Source organism: Castor canadensis, chromosome 10 (genome assembly GCF_047511655.1).
Source record: "Castor canadensis chromosome 10, mCasCan1.hap1v2, whole genome shotgun sequence".
NCBI lineage: Eukaryota > Metazoa > Chordata > Mammalia > Rodentia > Castoridae > Castor > Castor canadensis.
The window spans coordinates 58,872,940-58,890,802 of record NC_133395.1 but is presented as its reverse complement, the minus strand read 5'-3'; the positions used below and the strand labels follow the sequence as shown (position 1 = coordinate 58,890,802).

General features: G+C 39.6%; 1 protein-coding gene across 2 annotated transcripts in view; it reads right to left on the bottom strand.

Moving 5' to 3' along the window:
- Cog3 (component of oligomeric golgi complex 3) overlaps positions 1 to 12,902 on the bottom strand; it is a 58,174-nt gene extending 45,272 nt beyond the window's left edge. For both annotated transcript variants that reach the window (XR_012436224.1, XM_020151892.2), the window contains exons 1-4: positions 12,601 to 12,902; positions 4,356 to 4,502; positions 1,505 to 1,566; positions 435 to 600 (exon numbers count right to left, since the gene is read on the bottom strand). Coding sequence is in view for 1 of the 2 variants with exons in the window: in XM_020151892.2 (XP_020007481.2) it covers positions 435 to 600; positions 1,505 to 1,566; positions 4,356 to 4,502; positions 12,601 to 12,771 (546 nt within the window). In the remaining variant the exon portion in view is untranslated. The remainder of the gene's footprint in view (positions 1 to 434; positions 601 to 1,504; positions 1,567 to 4,355; positions 4,503 to 12,600) is intronic.
- Between the last annotated feature and the right edge of the window lie 4,961 nt (positions 12,903 to 17,863).

The following is a 17,863-nucleotide window of genomic DNA, read 5'->3' as shown; positions in this document are numbered from 1 at the left end:
GAATTTAAAGAAAGAAAACTAAAATTAAATTATATTCACCTAATTAAAAATAAAATGTTCAAGCTAATCACTGACACTCTCTTCTAATCCCAACACCTGGGCTGGTATAGTGGCTCACCAGAGTGCCTGCCTAGCAAGCATGAAGCCAAGAGTTCAAGTATCAGTGCTGCCAAATAAATAAATAAATAATATAAATAGCCAGGTGCTGGTGGCTCACACCTATAATCCTAGCAACTCAGGAGGCAGAGATCAGGAGGATCATGGTTCCAAGCCAGCCTGGGCAAATAGTTCCTCGAAACCCTATCTCAAAAACATCCATCACAAAAAAAGGTCTGGTGGAGTGGCTTAAGGTATAGGCCCTAAGTTCAAGCCCCAGTACCGTAATAATAATAATAATAATAATAATAAAATAAATAGTAAAGTATACCAATTACCTGTTCTTTCAGGAGTTGTTCACAGGCTTCATGTAGAGTTCCCGTCTTATTGGACACGAAAAGATACTGTTTCTGCAATGACTCCAGATGTTGCAGGGCATCATTTACATCATTCAGTATAGCATCACACTGCTCCTGAAACCCAGACAAGTAATCCCTCATCTGTCTAGAAAACAGAACCAAAAGGGGATTGGCAATAATATTTTCCCCCAATAAACACAGCCAATAAAAAACAAAGTCTCATTTTCCCCAAAATGCTTGAGTTCCAGGAGGAAAGAATATGCTCACAAAAATTGATTATATTCAGAAATATAGCAAAAGTTACCTCATATATACTGTTTTAATACTTAAGAAGGAAAATCACTGATATTATAAGGGACAAAAGGAATTAGCCTTACAGCCATAATCGTACTTTTCCCAAGAAAAGCAATACATCACCAGCTCAAATTTCAAAGACAGAGAGAGTAAGACATCCCAAGAAAGCAAGTAAGGTTGACCCTTCAAATCCCTGCCACTTTTGAGAAACAGTGTGATGTTGTGAAAAGAAATCTGGATGTCAAGTTAGAAGACCTGGGTCCAAGTGAGCAAGTCACTTAATACTTCCAGGCTCAGTTCACTCATTTGTAAATTGGGAAGAGTAACATCTTTCCTTGAAGAGCTGCTATGGAGAGTAAATAGGATCATATACTAAAGAGCCTAATGCACTGCCTAGCGATAACAGCCATCAATAAAGTAACCTGAGCATGAATACAGAACTGACGTCCCAAAACAGCGAGAAACTGCACACCATCATTTTCCCCAGCTTATCAGTACACACAAACAGAACTATACCCCGTCTAGGTGCCACCCCTAGTCTTTTGCAGATATTTCAGGATTCCTGTCAAACTCCCACTTGACTCCAATCCTTTTTGAAATTCGTTTTTTAAAAATCACACTTCTAGTATCAGTTATAATGACCCAAATCCTTCTTCTTTGCAACTTAATTTGTTTAAAGACACAGAATATGATATGTTTGAGATGACTGTAATCTAAAAATTAGGATACCCAACAAATAAAAGAGCTACACATACCTATATTTAGTTCCTTCATCCTGATCCATCTGAGTTTGCAGCTTTGCAAACCACGAGAAAAACTGGAAAAATAAAGAGTGCTATACTGTCAACCAGACAAAAAAGATAAAATGAACAATGACCACAGAAAGGGTAGACACTAAGTCTTATTAGTTAGGGCTCAGATATTAATAATTAGCTTTAAACCTTATTACATATGCAATATACGCTAGGAAAAGCAAAAGATATTGAAAACACCGGCCATTTCTAGAGTCAAGTAAGGAATAGTATTAAAGACACAAAATGTAAAAATAAATATTCTTCCTAAGAGGCTAATGACTACTGAATAGTTTGCCAAATTGAACAGTTAGGGGTAAAAATCTGTATTAATGTTATCTAGTAAGAACTATGACTGGGTGTTGGTGGCTCACACCTATAATCCTAGCTACTAAGGAGGCAGAGATCAGAAGGATAGTGGTTCGAAGCAGTATGTGAGACCCTATCTTGAAAAAACCCATCACTGGTGGAGTGGCTCAAGGAGTAGACCCTGAATTCAAGCCCCAGTACTGCAAAAAAAAAAAAAAAAAAAAAAACTATGAGGGCTAACGGAGTGGTTCAAGCAGTAAGAGCACCTGCCTAGCAAGCATGAGGCCCTGAGTTCAAACTCCCGTGCTGCCAAAAAAAAGAACTAAGAGAATACAAATTCAAAAATAGTATTACATAGTGGTTTAAGAACATAGACTTTGGCATCATCTAAACCTTAATCTGAATGTGGTCCTACCACCAGTGTTATGGAAAATGAAACATGCAGGATTGAGCATGGTGGGGCACATTTATAATCCCAGCAATTAGGAGGCTGAGGCATGGGACTCTCAAGTTTGAGACCAGCCTGAGCTATATATAGCAAGACTTTCTCAAAACCAAAACAGAAGGGGTGATGGAATGCCTCAAGTGGTAAGAAAGCCTGCCTAGCAAGTGTGAGACCCTGAGTTCAAACCCCAGAGCCACGAAAAAAAAAACCAGTGATCAAAACCAAAACACAAGCATGCAGTAACTTTTGGGTGATAAAACTATACAATATCTTTATAGTAGTAGTAGTTATACAAGTATATACACTTGTCAAAACTCATTCAGCTGACACTTAAAACTTATCATACATAAATTATAACTCAATGTATTAGATTGTTTATATGAGATATGTAGATGCAAATTTAATCCAGAAGATTTTGTTTTCTAACAGTCCAAAGACATTCACAGACATGGTGCAAGATGACCTTCTACAGTTCTCAAATGGAATTCAATGTCAAGAGTATGTAGGCTTGCCACGTACCCTGGTTATCATTTACTAAGCATTTACTGTGTACCTGTCACACATTGCATTTACAGCATTACCTTATTTAATTCTCATAAAAATCCTGAGATAAGTATAAAATCATGCTTTTCTCTTTTTTTAAACAAATTCGGAAAGTTAAACATCCAAGAAGGTAAATAATTTGCCTAAGCTCACAGCATGGTAAGTGATGGAGATAACATTCAGATGCAGGCCAGCCTAACTCAAGAGCTGGAGCTCTTAACTGGATTGCATCACTGCCTCTCTCAACTTACTATGCAAGCAATTCAGTACATTCACTTTACATATTACTTGGGAAAAGCCTCTGCTTTCACTAATTTTTTTGTTTTGTTTTTTTGAGACAGACTCTCACTATGTAACCTAGGCTGGCCTCAAACTGAAGATCCTCCTGCTTCAATCAGCCTTAACTCTTAACAGGACAAAAAGAGAAAACAAGGAAGTAACTAAAGAAAATGCTACATATTTAGGTTTGTAATTTAAATGCTAAATTACTGGAAAAAAAACTATAAACCTTCATCTAAAGAGAATATTTAAGTTTTTCAAAAAGGAGTACCTAGCAACAAGCAGAGGAGTACATGTATGTGTGTTTATGTATGTGTACGTATTCACATGTTGGCAGCACAGGTTGAAACAGACATACATTAAGGAAAATCAAAAGTGCACAAAATTTTAAAATCTTAATAGTTTCCTTGTTGGTTTTTTTTCCCTTTAACATATTTATTATACTGGTTTTAAAAATTCCTTTCTGCTAATTTTTTTTCTTATTGTTGTGCTAGGAGGGGGTACACCATGGCATTTACAGATGTTCTTCCAATATATCAAATATATCATACTTGAATTCACCCCCTCCATCATTCTCCTTTATCCTCTCCCCTCCTTGGTTTTGTTTTTTGAGGTTCTGGAGAGGTTTTTTGGTGCTGGGGACTGAACTCAAGGCCTTGCTACTGAGCTAAATCACCAGCACCTTAAAATCTTAATAAATATAGCAATCTGATGGGCATGGTGTCCCAGCTACTTAGGAGGCAGAGACTGGGAGGATCACAGTTTGAGGCCAGCTTGGGCAGAAAAGTTAGCTCAAAAAGTCAGGCATAGTGTTATATGCCTGTAATTCCATATATACTGGAAGCCACTAGTAGGAGGATCTGCAATCTAAGGCCAGCCCTAAGCAAAAAGCGAGACACTACCTGAAAAATAACTAAAAAAGCAAAAAGAGCTAGGAACATGGGTCAAGTGGCAGAGTGCTTGCCTAGCAAGAGCAAGGCCCTTGAGTTCAAAAACACCAGTACTACACACACAAAAAAAATCAACATCCACCTTGACTATCATATTTTTAGATATATTTACAATATAATGGAGCCACATATTCATTTAAAACACTTAAGACATAACAAAGTCAAGAATGTTTTAGACAGATTTGATGCTAACTACAGGGTCAAATGTTCAGACCTTTTAATTAGAACCTTACTTATTAGCCTGTCCTGAGACAGCTAAAACATCCTTAAGAAACATACTGCCATTTACCTGCTGTGCAGTCTCGATTCTTTCTTCTTTCATTCCTAAGGAAGTGAAGCCAGTAAAAAGAATGTCTTCTGTAGATTCGGGCACTATTGAAGTTGGCTCAACAGGCAGTGACTGGGATGTTAAGCTACACAAGTCTTCCACTGGGAGCTTGAAAAAGAATGTCACAGGTACATAAATAATTTGAAAATCCTCTGAACTTAACTCAAAATTGGGTTTCCATCTGAGTTGTTTTGAAAGATACAGGGATATTTCCATTAATCACATGAGGTTAACAAATGCCATATAGTACTAACACTTTTAACTAGGCCCTCTCGTGTTAAATGCGACTCTCAAAATGTTAAAAATTAGTTAAGTATGATTTTTGAGTTAGCTTTTTAACAATGGTAGTGAAGCTATGCTAATCCACGTTTTCTCACTTGCACCTGTTGTGAATTGTCACCATACAAAGGGGAAAGATGTGTGCTGTTCAAAGTAGCTTGCTCTCCCAGGATCTCACACAAGAGCCTAGCCAACCAAAAGGATTAACAAATCATACCCAAGCATTAACAGGCAAACTCTATCTCCTCCTACCACTTCCATCCACTGGCACACCTGACCTACGCTATCTTAATGTCAGATTTTGAAATTACAACAAAACAGAATTTCAGAGTTTCCTATCCATTTCAGAAGACCCATGGACAAGACCTCACTCTGACACCATTACTTTCTAGTTCTCCACTACTAAAAGTAGTTCAGGTATTAATCTACCTGAAGTCCTACAGACAAGCTACTTTTAAAAGAGAGGGGGAGGGGGGAGGCAGATGCTGGGGAAAGCAAGGGACCTATTGTTTAGGTTCAATTCCAGTTTCAGTGCCACCAATTTAAAACATGATCAAAAGCCTTAGTTAGTAAAGTGCTTGCTGCCTATTTTTCTAAATGCAGATACTTCATCTAAAGACAGTATTTTCTCTTCAAAGCTCAAATAAGCTAGATGCAAAATGCACCACCACTAATTCAGAAAGCCAATACTTTAATGTGGGATTTTTTTGTATATGGATGCAAATGGTGCTATTCTTATGGCATTGTGCAGCTTGGCTTGCAAACTGCTCTTGATCACTTATAAACTGTGTGACAATGGCAAATTACTTAATCTGTATCTTAAGAATACTGTGAAGAGCAAAGAAGAAAACACAAGTGTGGGAAAACTGGCTTCTTAGAGTGCTAGGAAGCTGCAGACAGAGAGTGGTAAGGACAGTCATGATCAACCTTCTCCCACAAATGAGTCTGACTCAAGAGCCAGGAGGGTCCTGTATATAGGTAAATATGTCTTATTAGGACTTTCTGAATGGTAACATAATCCCTGAGTAAAAAGGACTATGGCCCAGCAAGAATTAAGTTTCACCAACCCAACAAGAACTCATTTTGAGTCTAAAATGTCACCAGCAACTGTGCTGGAGGGGTTCTGGAGGACAGAGGGAGCTGTGCTGAGCAAAGAAGGATCCACACTTGCTCTGTGGAACTATCCTAATTACCTATAAGGAGCTGTCTCCTTGGAGGGCAGGGAGGAGATATAACCCACCAGAGACAATGCTGCATGAAAGCACTTCACCTAAGACCTGCCACTGAGTAAATGCTCAGATTAATAGTATTTTTATTATTCCTATGTATTAGCAGCAAAAGAGAAAGTAAAGCTGTAAATCTGAATCTATACTGCTTCTTGGGAACAGAAGAATCGCTAAGCTATCTTTACAATATTGCATTCGCAGTAAAATTTAGTCTACAAGAACAGGTCACAGCAAAATTCAATCACCTAATTCTACTGGCACTGTTAGGTAAAATCTAAAGCAGAGTGGGGATTCTGCATCAGGCTCAGATTTGAGAAACACATGGAGATTAGGCTAGGCTGAAGTGAGCTAGAAAGAATGTTGGTTGTACCCTAACAACAAGTAAAAGCCAAATAACCTACAAAATGTAAATACTCTTCAACCTGTCAGAGCTAAGGTTTCAGAATAACCATGCAGCTTAAAACCTGATGGGCATCTCTGGGACAGTCAGGCTTCCCTGGGGAAGAAAACGGATGACAAGCACCATGCAAGCAGGTAGCAGAATTCAACTAAATTTTTTCATGTGTCACTTAGGTCTAAAGGGTGAGTTGGAAGCACCTGGAAGCCAGGGGGAGGTCACACCCAGTTACATGGTCTCCTCCACAGACCTCCACTGGATGCTCAGGAGTGGAAATGTGAACAAGGTGGTGTAGGCCAGGAAGAGGAGAATGGCTGCACTGCATAGGAAAGGCCAACACAAAGCCCTAACTGGATTCTTCTTCCCACTGGAACAAAAGTCTTACACCACTGATAAAAGGGGCAGCAAATTATCAACCCTAGTGCTCAGAAGACCCACTTTGGTTGGGAAAGGGATGGTAATGGACAAGAAACCATCAGACACACAATACTTGAAGTCACCTACAACTACTGAAGGAATAAAAATCAGTGAGAAAGTCCCACATCCAAAACCCAGGGACAGGGGGCCTGCCTAAGACTAAGACTGGACCTAGATGACAGAAAACACCTACCTACTACTACCAAGCTATAAAGCACCAGCAAGCTACCATGAGGGAGGCAACAAAGACAAAGAGATACCCTGAGACCCAGGAACACAGCATACCAAAAGCTGAGCATAGAGAACGACTATTAAAACCCTGCAACAATCTATTTCCCACCCTAAGCAAGAAGTTATGCATAGAAACTTGAAGCCAGCTGTAAACAAAAATAACCCCAGCAATAACGAAACCTAACGCCAGCTCAATTCCTAACTAAAATGACTCAACCTCCCACAAAACAACCTAACAAAAGTATGCCTTGCTATTCATTAATAAATACTAGGCCATCCTTCTCAACTGTCCTGCACTCAATATCCAGTATTTAATTTAAAACTATAAGAAACACACACACACACACACACACACACACACACACACACACACACCCCAATTTACTGTCAAAAGACTAAGCAACCAACAGAGCAGGTTCAGATGTCCAGGATACTGGAACTATCAGACAATAAATTTAAAGTAACTGGGATTACTATGTTAAAGGCGCTAGTGTAACATACAGACAAGATGCATGCATGAACAGCTATAGAATTTCAGCAGAAAAATGAAAACCATTAAGTATGAAGTGGAAAAGCTAGAAATAAAAACCATGATAACACAGAAGAAAACACTTGCAATGGGTTCATCAGTATACTCAACAAAGTCAAAGAAAGAATCTGTAAACTTGAAATTAGGTCAATGAGAATCATTCAAAATGAAACATAAACAGAAAACAAAATACAGCATATATCATCCAAGAACTATGTAGTGGTACTGAATAATCTGATATGTGTAAGTAGAATTCCAAAAGGCAGAGAGATAGACAGAGACAAAAGAAACAGAAAGAACAGAGTAGAGGAAGTATTTGAAGAGATTATAGTTGAGAATTTTCTAAAAATAATGAAAAGACAGTAAACTACACTTGTAAGAAGCTCACAAAACCCCAGGTATAAGCACATATACACATGCATACCCTTCTAGACACAATATACTTAAACTCCTGAAAACCGAAGATTAAAATTTTGAAGGCAGCCAGAGAAAAAGAAACATTATACACAGAAAGCCAGGCACTGGTGGCTCCTGCCTGTAATTCTAGCTACTCAGGAGCAAAAGATCAGGAGGATCATGGTTCAAAGCCAGCCAGGACAAACAGTTTGTGAGACCCTATCTCAAAAAAACCTGTCACAAAAAGGGACTGGTAAAGTAGCTCAAGGTGATGGCCCTGAGTTCAAACCCCAGTATTGCAAAAAAAAAAGAAAAGAGGTACAAAACTTAGAACAACAGACAGGACTGGGGCATGGGCATGGCTTAAGTGGTAGAGTGCCTGCCTAGCAAGCCTAAGGCCCTGAGTTCAAACTCCAGAAACACACACACAAAAAAAAAGGAACAGCAGACTACTCATCAGAAATTATGCAAGCTAGAAGACAACAGTGACATCTTTCAAGTGTCAAAAAAAAAGTCAACCCAAAATTCTCTACCTAATAAGAATATCTTTTTTTTTTAAAGAAAAAAACGGAGAAATAAGAGAAGGTTAAGTAAGCAAAAGCTGAGAAAGTTTATTACAGCAGACCTATACCATAAGAAATAAGAAATGTTGAAGGAAGTTCTTCAGGCAGATAGCAGTATACCACAGATTAAAACCTGGATCTTTTAAAAAAAAAAAAAAAAAAAAGAAAGAAAAGAAGAAGAAAGAGAAGGAGGAGGAGGAGGAAGAGGAGGAGGAGGGAAGAGGGGGAGGAGAAGGAGGGAGAGGAGAAGGAGGGGGAGGAGGAGGGGGAGGAGGAGGGGGAGGAGGAGGGGGAGGAGGAGGGGGAGGAGAGCAGCTCTGGGAATGGTTAAAATGAAAATAAATGACAGTTTTTTAATCAGTCAAAAAGAAATGTCAGAAGTAAGAGCAATATACTATGTGTTATGATACATGTAAAAGTAAAATGCCTGACAACAGCAGCACAAGAGAGGAAAAGGAAAAATGGGACGAATACTATTGTAAGGTTCTAATACTGTACATGAGGTGGCACTATGACTAATTAAAGTAGTATATCACAAACCTGGGATAATCAATAAAAATTCTGAAGGCACAGAGGACCTAGCAAACTTCATCCAATACTACCTAGAACCATATCCATCTTTAATCCAATCTCTTTTGAGAAGAAATATTCTAAATCGCCTTTAAAAAGGTATACAATCTATGTTACAAATCAAAATCTCAGTTGTGATACCAGATACTATAATTCTGTAAAATGTTACTGAGGAAAGTTGAGTAATCTCTTTATAATGTTTTTACAACTCATATCAATCTACAATTGTTTCTACTTTTTTCAATTTAAAAAAATGATACAATAATCATATTCTATAAGAGTTAATAAGGACTTATGCTATACGACTCTGGTGCTACCTCATAATAAATAACAAATTCCAGATAAAAAATAAAGCTGTTCTTGTTCCAGAATTATCTGTAATATAACAGATCAATCCTTTTTATTTTTTTACTACACAAAAAAATGTAAAGCTTATTTTCTTAAATAAAATACTATATTCGTATCTACACAAATAATTGTTACAACCACCAAAATGTTTCATTTAACAATAAAAATTTCAAAACTTTAAATAAGAGCATATTTCAGAATAGTCACACCCTAATACAATGCATTTGTAAAAAGATGTCAAAATAAATAAGACCTATAGGACCTTCAACTATAGGACAATGCTGACCATATTATACATATTGAGTAGTCCTTTTAAATGTATTTATTTGATAGGTAGTAAATTCTTATAGCACAAAATTCAAAGGGTATTCAGTAAAAAGTCTCCATCCCCTGGAAAAATGGGTCCCAGCTATCCAGTTCCACCTTCAGAGACAGGCTAGTATTACCACTAGTTTCTTATGTAACTTTCCTTTACAAAAAAAAAAAAGTATACTTTTTTAACTTAAATAACTGTAGACTATACACACCTTGATTTTTTCATTTTAGGATGCAGCATTTTCAACTGTCTCTTCAATAGAGAATAAGGAAAAATATAACTTACTCTTTAAATTTATAATTCTTTATCATTAAGCTATAATTGGGTTCATTATTTTGAAAGTCCAAGAGTATAGAATATTTAAGTGAAAAGTAAGTTTCCATCCCCTTCCAATTCTTCTCTGAGGCAAAACCAATGTTTGTAATTGAGAAATCTTTCTATGGAATTTGAGGGTAGAATGAAGAACTTGAAAAGGAAGAAGGGGGGACTGGAGGCACGTGTCAAGTGGTAGACTGTCTACACATCAAGCGTGAAGCCCTGAGGGTCCTTGCTGCTGAGAAAGAAATTGCTCTGAATACAAGAAACCAGTCTCCTGCACATTCTTTTATTTAATGCAAGAGAAAGTATAACTCCTTCAAAAAAAAAAAAAACAGGAAAACTTTTCAAGATAAGAACTAGTTCTTTACAAGTGAGAAAGCTATCTTCTATGGAGAGTTAATAGCTTTATGATATTTACTGAGAGTTATAGCTGCCCTCCTGCTGTTCTTCTAACCTGCCCAGTTCCAACTGTTCATGAAGTAATTTATCTCATGAAAACTGTGAAACACTACAGAATGTCTTTGGAAATATTCTGGTTGGACCAAATGAAAATTGAGGTATTCTTTTTTCGATATCAATGTTAAGAGTGGTATCAAGGATAGAAAATTCCAAAATATTCCCATCAGACATACAATACTTTACTAAAAGGAAATAAGGGCACAGATAGCTAAAGAGCAATGAAAATGATTTCCTCAAAGATTCCAGGGTCAGTAAATAACAGCTATTTCCTTCTCACAGGAATCCAATACCAGGGCAACATGTACTAGAAGCCCCTCACTGAAGATTTGAACTTGTTAAAGCATGTTCCCACACATGACCTTGCAATGCTTTTTCCTCCAGCTAGAATGTTATTTGTTTAGCCTTTCAAAGATTGGCTTCTTCTCCATCATCAGTTCTCACCTTAAACTGTCAATTTCTTAGAAAGGCCTCCCCTCGCCTTTTAGGCCTCCCCTGAAAAGGCACACTTCATCCCTTTCAGTCACATCATCCTATTTTATTTTTGTTGCATCGTGGCTCCTGTGTGAACTTACCTCCTCATTCTTTTCATTACGTGCTCATGATCCTCTCAACTATGTCAGCTCAGTGAAGCTAAGGATCTCTTCTTTCCCATCTATCCTTCTATCCCTAATTCCTAGCTCAAAGTAGGCATGAAATATGTGTTAAATGACTGCATACATGTAATTTTCATGCATAATGGGGTGAAAGTGACAAAATTCCATTTACTTCACTCCAAACTGTGTCTATGCTCAATGAGAATAATAACTTACGCAGTTTATAACCAAGAACAATAAAAACAAATTTTCTTATAGAACATGCCCACCTCCCCTGGTGCTGTAAAAGTCCAGACACCCTGCCTCAGTAATAGGCCAACTCAATTATAAGCAAACTGGAAAAAGTATAGAGCAAAATTCTAGGCTGGGATGTAGCTCAGTGGTAGGGTGTTTGCCTAATGTGCACCTGGCCCTGGGATGGCTCCTCAGCACCATTAAAAAAAAAAAAAGACCTTGATAGCCTCCTCAAAGAAACTTTCACTTGCTTCCTCATTTACTTCATATCCACTTCTGCACAACATCCTGGAAGTGGACAGAGAAACCCCAAGATGTAGAACACCTATTTTTAAACATATTTTATTTATTTATTTATTTTTGCAATACTTGGGCTTTGAACTCCCACACACTTGCTAGGCAACACTCTACCACTTGAGCCACTGGGCCAGCCCAACAACACCTATTTTAATGGCAACAGGAAACCTGAAGAAAACTTTGAAATCAAACCTCTGAAGTTTGACAAAGGTGAAGATTCTAAACTCAATCTGCATTTACACATAAATTCCAAATCGTATAAAAAGAATTATTTCCAACATCAAAAGTAACGATCATTGTTTAGAAAATAATCCTCCTAAACCTGGTCCTCAAAACTAGAAAAAAGTCTGTTAAACATCTGACAACTCATAAAACGTACTTTTTGCTATAACTAATTGAACTGAATCACACAGCATTATCATGCACAATATCCCAATGGTAGGTAGCTAAAAACGTGGACACTAAAACGGAGAACTAGCATTATTTAATAATGTACTAACTCATTGTTACTGTTTTGTTATGGGTAAAATAAATCCTATCTCCTATAACCTACACTTGATCATGGAGAGTCCATGCTGAATGTGTGATGAATGAAACTGTCACGCAGGACCAAGGTGTGGTCTCCCCGCGTCCTCTCAGGGAAAAAGGAAGCTAGACTGTCCCTGAAGGTGGCAAAGGGGCACCAACCGGACCGTGCCCTGCAGCAGAGCACCTCGGGTTAGGTGCCCCTCCTGGCAGATGGTGGGCAGCAGGACTACGCCTCGGCTGACCCGAGCATTACCCGGTGCAAGAGGCCCCAAGGCGGCTCCAGGCCAAACGTCCCACGCCGCTGGTGGAGGGCTGAGTGCCTCGCCGGGCAGTAGCAGAGTCCCGCCGCCGGCAGAGCGAGGCTGACAGCAGGGGCCATGCGAGCCCCTCCCACCGGATCTGCCACCGTGGCCCGGGAGGAGTGACCGAGACCTTGTGCGGAGGACGGCAAGGCCGAGGTCGCTCCCGGACCCCTCTCCGCAGCCCGCTTCGCCCATCACCTCACCTCGGTCGGCACCGGCAGGTTTTCCGCCGCCGCCTTCAGCTCTAGCACAGACTCAGTCTGCCTGTCCGTCAGCGGCGCAATGGTGTCGGGTCTCCCATCCCAAAGAGCCAGCTTTTCCCGAGCGTCCCGCTCAGCCGCCGCCTCCGGCAGCAGCAACGCCGCCTCCGCCATCGCCACCGCCTCCCCGCAGCCCTCAGCAGCAGCCGGGCAGAACGGACCCAAACAGAGAGATTGGGGCCAGTTCCGGGAGAACCAGAGCTTCCAGCGTCGCCGGGGCGGGCCGGAATGCCCTGACCCCGGAAGCTCTTCCAGTGCGGGGGCGGGACAGAGGCCAGGACAGACGTGGCTTTTCATGGAGAACAAGTATTTCCGGTTGAAATGTAGAAGAAGGTGACCGAGACCCGCGCTGACGGAAATAGGAATGCCCCTACCGGAAGTCTCTTCCTCAACAACAACTTTATTGTTACGTGTGGTTCAGATTGTTGACAACGGAGCTAGCTCACCCAGCCGGCAGGCGCCTGCTTGAACTTCCTGATCTACTGCCTCTACTCACAGCCCGCCAGTCGGGGTGCAGTGTGTGAGCTCCACGTTGAGTTTCCGCCGCTTAGATCAAAACCGAGAGCAAATACTTTTCAACTGCCTGGCGCTGGTGGCTCACGTCTGTAATCCTAGCTACTCAGGAGGCAAACATCAAGAGGATCGCGGTTCGAAGCCAGCCCCGGGCAATTAATTCTGCGAGACCCTATCTCGAAAATACCTAACACAAAAAAGGGCTGGTGGAGTGGCTCAAGGTGTAGGCTCCGAGTTCAAACCCCAGTACTGAAAAGAAAAAAATAATCCCCAACATCCAGTAATTTCCCTGTTCGAAAATTTATAGAAGCACCCCAAAAATTAAGGTATCAGACACCATTAATAGTATTGGATAACTGGAAACAACCTAATAATTCAACATCGAGGAACTGGATCCATAATTCGTGGTACAGACATGTAATTAAATGTTATTCTGCCATTTAAATCATATTATAGGTCTGAGAAACCAAATGGTAGTATTTGATCACAACCAATATAATAAATACCCTTGAGTCCATGCTGACATAAATGAATAATAGAATAAAGAGAGAAGGGACAACCTTATACCTTACAGAAGAATTCCAAACAATAAATGTAGAAAAAATTAGGGAAACAGAAAATCATTAGGAAACCACAGTTAATAATTGTAGTGGGCAAGATGGAAAGATGGGTACTAAAATGAGTGGGTGAAAGTTCAAGGAGAGACAAATTTTCATAGGCCCAAATAATCTCCCCACAAAATTTTTTTGTTAAGTGTATATTAATTATACAAAGGATTTCATTGTTGTATTTCCCATATGTGCATATAATGTACTTTGATCAAATTCACCCCCTCTATTGTTCTTTCATACTCCCCTTTATTGAACAATTTCTAACGCAACTCATTATTTTATCTGCATACATGGGTACAAAATACATCAACCATATTCACCCCTCCTTCACTCTTTTCTTCTCACCTTTCCCTCCTGTTGGCTCCCACCCCCAAATAATCCTCCCTGTTTTACATTTGTGTGGTTCATTTTTTGTTTAGGTCTAGATTCTGCACTTGAGAGAAAGCAAGCAATACTTGTTTTTCTCAATCTGGCCTATTTCACTTAACATGATGCTTTCCAGTTCCACCTATTTTCCTGCAAAGGACATAATTTCATTCTTCTTTATGGCTGAATAATACTGTATTGTGTAATTTTTTTATCTATTCATCAGTTGATGGACACTTAGGCTAATTCCATAGTTTGGATCCTGACATGATGGATTGACAGCATGATACACCTAGTGTTCTTACCAAAAATGCAAACCTCATTCTAGTCATGAGAAAACATCAACTAAACTCAAACGGAAGGACATCCGTAGTACAAAAACACTGACAAGTTTTCTTCAAAGTCATCAAGGTAATAAAAAACAAGAAAGGACTGAAGAACTGTTCCATTTTGGAGAGACAAGGGAGATATAACATCCCAATACAATGTGAAACCCTGGATTGGATTCTGGGTTAGAAAAATAACATTGTGGTGAAAATATAGCATAAAAGTATAAAACAAAATAAGGTGTATACTTTAGGTAACTTTTAAGTACTTTTACAACTTTTCTGAAGTCTAAAATTATCTTGAAGGGTAGGAGGAGTGTCTCAAGTAGTAGAGCACCTGCCTATCAAGCCCCAGTACCACCAAAAATAAGTAAAATTACCTCAAAATGAAAAGTTAAAAATCTCATGTTACAGAAAACATCGATCTGTTTGGAGAAAAAATGGTTGTGATATAATTAAGACAAATGAAATATTGTCCTACTGATCAAAGGAAACACTCCCAAAGCATCAACAGATGGTTAAGATTATTTACAATTTTCTTCTTTTTTAATGACTTTTGCACTTAAGTATGTTAGGGCTGGTGGAGTGGCTCAAGTGGTAGAGCGCCTGCCTAGCAAGTGTGAGGCCCTGAATTCAAACCCCAGTACCACAAAAGAAAAAAGAAGTATGTTAGACAGGTGTGGTGGTACCTCCCAATAGTACCACAGGCCTTCAGCACATGGCCTTTGGATCACATGTGAGATCCAAACATAACACCTCCAAATACTGCCTCTATGGGAAAGAAGCCTTCCAAACAGCCTTTTGGGGGGACATTTAAACTCCCAAACTCAGGAAAAGATTTTGGCCAAGGCTGGATGGGCTGGATGGAGGTTTAATCAGCTCCTGTGAGGTCAGTTGAGAAGACAGGAAGACAGATGCATAGCACAACGCCTGGTCTGTCATTGACCTGAGGAACTGAGGGAACCAGCAGAGGGCAGCAGGGCCTGGAGGAGCCAGAAGTCACCAGCTGGCTCTGTAGAGGAGGAGGGGGGAGACAATGAAACAGAGTAACAGCAAGTTTTACAGGTGTCTTTATTTTGTAGAGCACTAGCATAGAGGTATTCACATTAAACAATACAGTGTTGATCAGAATGTAGTGGAAAGTCTGGTATACAACACACTGAATCCTTCTGTTTCAGTTTCTAGTCTCTTCTCTGGACTTGTGTGTATATGTGTGCTTGGGACGGAATCCAGGGCCTCTAGCGTGCTAGGCAAATGCTCCCTGCTGAGCCACACTTCCAGCCCTTTTCTGAATGAAAAAACATTGTCTAGTCCTCCCACCCTCAAAAATTACAAATTTCCTGTAATGGATCCACTTCTATACTCTGTATCACAAGTCAAATTTCTTCCCGTTTCAGGTGTTCGCTTATCCCTTGAAGCACTACACAAGTTTTAATTTCCTACAAATCTTACAGTATGTTTACTTAAGTATTGGAAGTCGGTCCCATAAAAGTATCCAAACTGACATAACACTCATTGCGTTGTATAAATACAAAGTATTCATCTTGTGTGTATGTGTATGAGAGAGAGAAAATGGGGACTCTCTCCACACATGCTTTGCAAGCATGAAGCCGAGTTCAAAACCTAGTCTCACCAAAAAAAAAAAAAAAAAAAGGCAGGAAAAGGTGGGGGAGCTAGGGGCATGACTAAAATGGCAGAGCACCTGCCTAGCATGTGCAAAGGCCTGCATTCAAGCCGAGTACTGAAAAAGAAAGAAAATGACAAAATTATTAAAGTCCCCATATCAAAAAAAAACAAAGAAGAAAAAGAAAAACAATAACAAAAGGGTCTTCATCTCATTTGGGGGAGGAGGAGGAGAAACAGGACTGAATCAGATTCAACCTAGAAGCTTGCCTTGCCTTTCTAGGCAAGGGCTCTACCACTTGAGCCAATGCCCCTCAGGCCACTTTAAATGGCTCCATCAGAGCCCTGTGAGTAGGCAGGGTCAAGGTTATTATCTTCCATTTAGAGACAAGCAAATGAAATGCAGGAGATGAAGTGAATTGTGGAAGACTTTTGGAAGGGTGCAGGGGAAACTTCACTTTTTTTGGTGGGTGCTGATGATACACTCTTTCAAGAGGGAGATTTACCAATATCTACCAAAACACAAGCTAGAGAAACAGACTGGGAAAGTGGGAAAAAGGGGAAAGTCCTTTGATCCAGCTGAGAATTTATCCTAGAGAAATTCTTGCACATGTTAAAAAAAAACAAGCATACATACAAGATGGTTTGTAATGGAGAAAAATTGACACAATTTTTATCAATTGGTGACTGGTTTTGTTCCTGTTATTATATGTTAAAAGATGAAGACAAAAAATCATGTCCTAAAATGACCATTATTTACTATGATCATTCATGATTTTGTGCAACAGGAATCTCCATAGGGCACCTTGGGAAAGACCTGTCTCCTCCCACAATGTCCACAGTCACAGCTGGAATGACTCCAGTGGCTACAGGCTGGACAGCTGGGGATTTGCCACACTCTCTACATCTTCGCATGGCCTCTGAGCCTCTCTCTGTCTCTCTGCCTCCTCCACTGACCCCAGCATGAATTGGGAGTCAAGTCACCATACATCAGATTCGAGAGGAAAGAAATTGACCCACCTCCCAATGATAAAAGCAGCAAAGAACTTGCAGCATTTTTAATCTACCACAGATCCTATACTTTGCACCATTAAGAGGAAAGAAGAAAGGCAAGACACTGGGTTCAATGCCCAGCAATGCAAAAGGAACAAAGCAGTGTATGGATTCTGCTTCTACTACAGTGTGAATTGCCTGGGGACAAGAGGAAACTTTTAGAAGTGACGGAAATGGTCTTACTAGGGTACACAAATACCAAAACTAATCAAAGTGTACATTTTAAATACTATGATATGCATATGTACATATAATGTAACTCAATTATCCCTCCCAGCTTTTTTCCATATTTTTAAATATGTATATACTAAGTCATATCATAATTATTCCTGTGTCTGTTGTGTGTGTGTGTACGTGTGTGATACAGCATTCACATAACATACCAATTTCTCATTCATTCGCTTTTCCACTTATCAAATATATTTATCTTATACCTACTCTGTGTCAAGTTGTGTGCTGGCCTGAGTATTCAATGTTATCCATATATATATATATATATATATTTTTTTTTTTTTTTGGCAGCATTGGGGTTTGAACTCAGGGCTTCATACTTGCTAGGCAGGCACTCTTACCACTTGAGCCACTTCACCAGCCCCTGAGTATTCAATATTAAGTAAGAACATTTCCTTCCTTCAAGGAGCTGATAGCCTGGTAAAGCAGGCAGACAAATGCTGGATGGGAAATTCAACATAAATGTGATACTAGTGTGGGATA